The sequence below is a fragment of the Hipposideros armiger genome, unplaced genomic scaffold (assembly GCF_001890085.2).
Source record: "Hipposideros armiger isolate ML-2016 unplaced genomic scaffold, ASM189008v1 scaffold_15, whole genome shotgun sequence".
Lineage (NCBI taxonomy): Eukaryota > Metazoa > Chordata > Mammalia > Chiroptera > Hipposideridae > Hipposideros > Hipposideros armiger.
The window spans coordinates 1,399,153-1,404,192 of NW_017731365.1; the positions used below are offsets into that span (position 1 = coordinate 1,399,153).

At 38.9% G+C, this 5,040-nt stretch overlaps 1 protein-coding gene across 1 annotated transcript in view; it reads right to left on the reverse strand.

Annotated features, from left to right (window-relative positions):
• DNA2 (DNA replication helicase/nuclease 2) overlaps window positions 1-5,040 on the reverse strand; it is a 48,830-nt gene that overhangs the window by 12,429 nt on the left and 31,361 nt on the right. The window contains exons 9-10 of the mRNA XM_019624492.1: window positions 4,304-4,528; window positions 1,386-1,579 (exon numbers count right to left, since the gene is read on the reverse strand). Of these exons, the coding sequence (XP_019480037.1) occupies window positions 1,386-1,579; window positions 4,304-4,528 (419 nt within the window). The remainder of the gene's footprint in view (window positions 1-1,385; window positions 1,580-4,303; window positions 4,529-5,040) is intronic.

The following is a 5,040-nucleotide window of genomic DNA, read 5'->3' on the forward strand; positions in this document are numbered from 1 at the left end:
ATATATACATATATATATATAATTTTATACACACACACACACATATATATATATAAAATGGTGTGTATATATATATATACCATTACTGACAATAACATTAAATATGTATGAACTTTAAATAGTGCCTGGCATGCATTATTAATCAATAAATATCTGCTGCCATCATTATGATTATTCTAAGACTGCTCAGAAATTTACTGATATGAAAAACAATCCAAGAAAAATGTATTTTAACCACCTCTGTATAATTGATCATTTTTTTAAAGAGAAGGAAAATATACAATGATACACATACCACCAATAGAAAGAGGTCTTAGAAAATCCTAAATGCAAGAAATCTACAACATGATGACAACTATTTGTGATTTAGCTTTTCTATTTCTCATATCATTCTAAAAAGTTACTTTGAAACAACAGCACTTTAATTGAAAATTCAGCCCTTTTGATATCACCATCACATTCTCTGAACTAAGGAGAAGCTGATTTCAATATTTAGTTTCTAAGCAAAAGAATAATAACCTTACAAGAGTGCATATTGTAGTTGTCTTTCCTGTTCCAGGCATACCCACGATGAGTGTGTAGTCTTTTGAAAGAAGTACCTTTTTCATTGCTTGCCTCTGAGGCTTATTCAAACCTACATTTAAATTTTAAAATAACAGGAAAAAGAGTGTTGAATTTCAAAGAGCAAGTTCACCATCTTATAAAAGCAGTCTCTATTCAAGTTTGTTCTTCAATACATTTTTTCAAAGTAAGTAAATATGGTGATGCTTAAGAACATACGTCAACTGCTTCCAAAGACTGTCTAAAAACTATAACTGCATATAAATTATTAAAACAATAGACTATAATATAGATTAAATTATAAGCAGAACCAAGAAAAAGTAATGGCAGCAGACATGCTGATTACACATACCTTTTAGAATGCAGGCAACTGTATCTTTTGCATCGTGTGGAAGAACAGAACTGAGGTAGGATATAAACTGAGGTTCACGAAAGTCAATGATTAAATCTCGAAGTTTTTGGCTGAAAAGAAAACAAAATGCTTTTAGTAATATTCTTAGGAAAGTGGGGTAANCTGGCCATTGGACGGCCGCTCACAGCAGCTTATGGCAGCTCACAAAAGCTCACCCAGCTGCCGGCCTGCCCCACTCCAGCCTACGCCGTCACCAGCAACTTATAGCAGCCCAGCTCCAGGTCGAGCTGTTGTTCACCATCTTAGTTGTAGAGGGTACAGTGTCACTGGCCCTCATGTGGGATCCAAACCAGGGCCCTGCTGCTCAGAGCTGGCTTTCCAAGCAAACTCTTAACGCACCACTCAGCCGGCCCGAATCATGACTTTTCCAACAACCCAATAGTTTAAAATTAAAACTTCAACATCTGCTTACCTTGCTTCACGGTTTAGCACCAGGGGAGGAAGCTGCTGATGATCTCCCACCAACACAAATCTCCGTGAGAAAAACAGTGGCCCTAAGCAAACCGGTTGGCTAATTTGAGAGGCTTCATCCACAATACAAAAATCAAAAACTTTACGAGAAAATATTGGATGATTTATTCCCATACATGTAGTTGCAACTATAAGCTAAAAACAAAACAGATCATTTAGTGTATCCAAGAAATATACCTTGTTTTTCCCATTTTTGAAATTAAAAGATCAAAAAAAAGTTTTTGTCCCCAATAACACGAATCACCCAATATTATTTAATTCTGAAATATTTACAGCATGCAAAAAAAAAAACTTAATTTTTTACTACAAATTGAAAAAAATCAAGTAAATCTTCCAAGCACTATAACAATGCTCAAATTTGGATATTTCCAAATAGAAATCTGAAACACTCAAGAGGCAGCAAGTTGTTAATGTTTTTTTTTAATGTCAACTAGGACTTCTGGAAAGATGGAGTACTTTTCCTTATTTCTCCCACAGAGCACAACTAAAAACCCTGGGCATTATATATAAAACAAACATAAGAAATCTGAAAGGTGGAGAAAAGGTTGACAAGCTAGGAATCTTGGGACCCAAGGAACATCCCAGTGGTTTGCTCCCTAAGTTTTCTTTTCACCTCATATAGCCCAGATGTGAAAGCTAGCAAGCCAAGAACACCAATGGGTATAGACAAAAAAAAAAGCTCCAACAAAAGCCAAAGCAACAGGAAAGGGAAAGCGTTGTAGACGGAAAAGTTTTATACAAGAACCACTCTACTCTAGCCATACACCACAGAAGAAACTGAGCCCTCATTCCAATCCCCAGCAGAGGCCAAATGGGGAGCCTAGATTTCAGCCGTCCTGAAGCTATATAATAAGGCTCCCCAATACCTTACCTGGGTAGTTCAGAGAGGGCCAAGTAAGGAGCCAGGACTTACACCCTGCTGACTGGTAATAAGCCCCCACCCGCAATGTCAATGGGGACTGCTTGGGGAGCTTCGACTTCCTTCCCTATCTAGCAGTAAGGAGGGGCACCCATCTCATGTGTTAAGAGGCCGGTGAGGAAGCTGGACTTCAAGTCCCACCTGGCAGTAATGAGGTGGCCTACCCACTTGCCCTACCAGCGTAGTGTCAGAGGAAGCCAGCTAATACAAGTTTTAAATAATGTAACACAAAAACACTCAGGTTTCATCCAGAATCACTCGTTATACACAGAGCCAGGAAAATCTCATACTAAATGAAAAAAAAACCAAATCAATAGATGCCAACACCAAGATGACAGTGATGTTAAAATTACAGGAGCAAAATTTTAAAGCAGCATGATAAAAATATTTCAATGAGCAATTATGAACACGCCTGAATCAAATGAAAACATAGACAGTCTCAACAAAATAGAAAGTCTCGGCAAAGAAAAAGATAAAAGAACCAAATGGAAATTTTAAAACTGAAAATACAATAACTGAAATTTAATAAAATCATAGAATAGGCTCAAAAGCAGGAGACAAAAAAAAGAATCAGTGAACAGAGACATAGAAAAATATAAATTATTAGTGGGCTGGGTCAAAAAGATGAAGGGATTAAGAAGTACAAATTGGCAGTTACAAAATAGTCTGGGGGACATAAAGTACAGCATAGAGAATATAGTCGATAATGTTGTAATAACTGTGTATGGTGCCAAATGGGTACTAGACTCATCAGGGGATCACTTTGTAAATTCTATAAATGTCTAATCACTATGTTGTACACCCAAAACTAATAGAATATTGAATGTCAAATGCAATTGAAAAAAAAAAATTAAGAAAAATAGAAATTATAGTCTGAGTAACAGAGAGAAAACACTGGGGAGAAAAATAATAAGGAAGTCTCATGGACCCGTGCAACAAAACAAAAGATCTAACACAGGAGGGTGTTCACGTGGAGCAGGTACAGAAGCTCCCGGAGCCTTTCCACATACCCTACCCTGTGCATCTCTTCCATTTGGCTGTTCCTGAACTGTATCCTATATAATATATCCAGTGATAGTAAGTAAAGCACTTTCTTCAGTTCTGTGAGCCATTCTAGTGAATTGCTGAATCCAAGGAGTGGGTCATGGTAATCTGATTTATAGCTGGTTGTTCAGACAAAGCACAGGAGGCCTGGACTTACAACTGAGTACTGAAGTGGAAGCAGTCTTGTGGGACTAAGCGCTTAAACTGTAGGGTCTGCACTAACTCCAGGCTGTTAGTGTCAGAAGTGTTGTGAGAGCCGGCCAAATGGCTCAGTTGGTTGGAGCGCGAGCTCTGAGCAACAGGGTCGCCAGTTTGATTCCCACATGGGCCAGTGACGCTGAGCCCAAGCTGAGCTGCCACTGAGCTGCCAACAGGTGGCAAGATGACTCAGCTGGTGAGAGCACATGCTCCTAACAACAAGACTGCCGGTTTGACTCCCACATGGGATGAGGGGCTGTGCCCCCCCACAACTAAGATTGAACACGACACCTTGAGCTGGGCGGCCGCAAGCTGCCGACAGCGACTGGACTTGGAGCTGATGGGTCCTGGAAAAACACAATGTTCTCCTTCCCCAATTCCCCAACACTGTTCCCTTCCCCAATTCCCCCAATAAAATCTTAAAAAAAAATAAAGTGTTGTGAGTAGAGAGAAACAGTTTTCCTTTACTAGGTTATTTTAAACTAGAAGGTGGGAATCCCTAAATAATAAACCAAAAACCTCATTTCAGTTCAGAAGCAAACAGCAAACAATAAATTAGTAAACTGGTCCTGTGGTTTATATGAGTTGATCACGTGTAAATTTGGTCAATGCAACTGAATTTTCCAGAGTGCTGTTTCTCCCCTCAGTCTGGCCACAAAAATTACTGTCAGCATTGTTATACCATACTTATTACTTACTTGACTATTGTAGAGTTCTTCTAGAAGAGCTAAAGAGTTAATGGATTTTGATCTGCAAATTTCCTCCTCTGTAAATTTCTGGATATCTGGATGTACCTTCTGAGTTTGACCCAAGCGCAAAAATCCTATTTTAAATTTCGCTAACTTCAAAAGAATGTTGTCAACAGCAGAGTGTGTATAACTGGTCAACAAAACACTAAAACCACAGGCATAGAGAATTCTTACCTAATAAAGAATAAGAAAAAGGTAAACAGCATTACTTTTTATTTCAGATAATTTTTAACATGCTTATATTTTTCTAATAGAATTAGAAAGTTTAATAGGAAGCATATCTAAAAGCTGAGCCAAGTAACTCTTTTTAAATTTATAAAGCCAAAATATTTTAAGAAAATAACATGGCATTATTATCATTATTAATGATGTTAATATATTAGTACTGGGCCAGCCAAGTGGCACATTGGTTAAGAGTTGGCTTGGGATGCCAGTTCTGAGCAGCAGGACCCCGGTTCCAATCCCACATTAGGGCCAGTGATGCTGCGCCCTCTACAGCTACGATGGTGAACAACAGCTCAACCTGGAGCTGGGCTGCCTTGAGTCGCCGGCAACAGCGTAGGCTGCAGTAGAGCTGCAGTGGGCCGGGAAGAGAGCAATGATAATACCAACATGGGCCAGTGAAGCAACGTCCTCCACAACTAGACTGAAGAACAAAACGACAGCAACTTGTCTGTTCCCCTTCC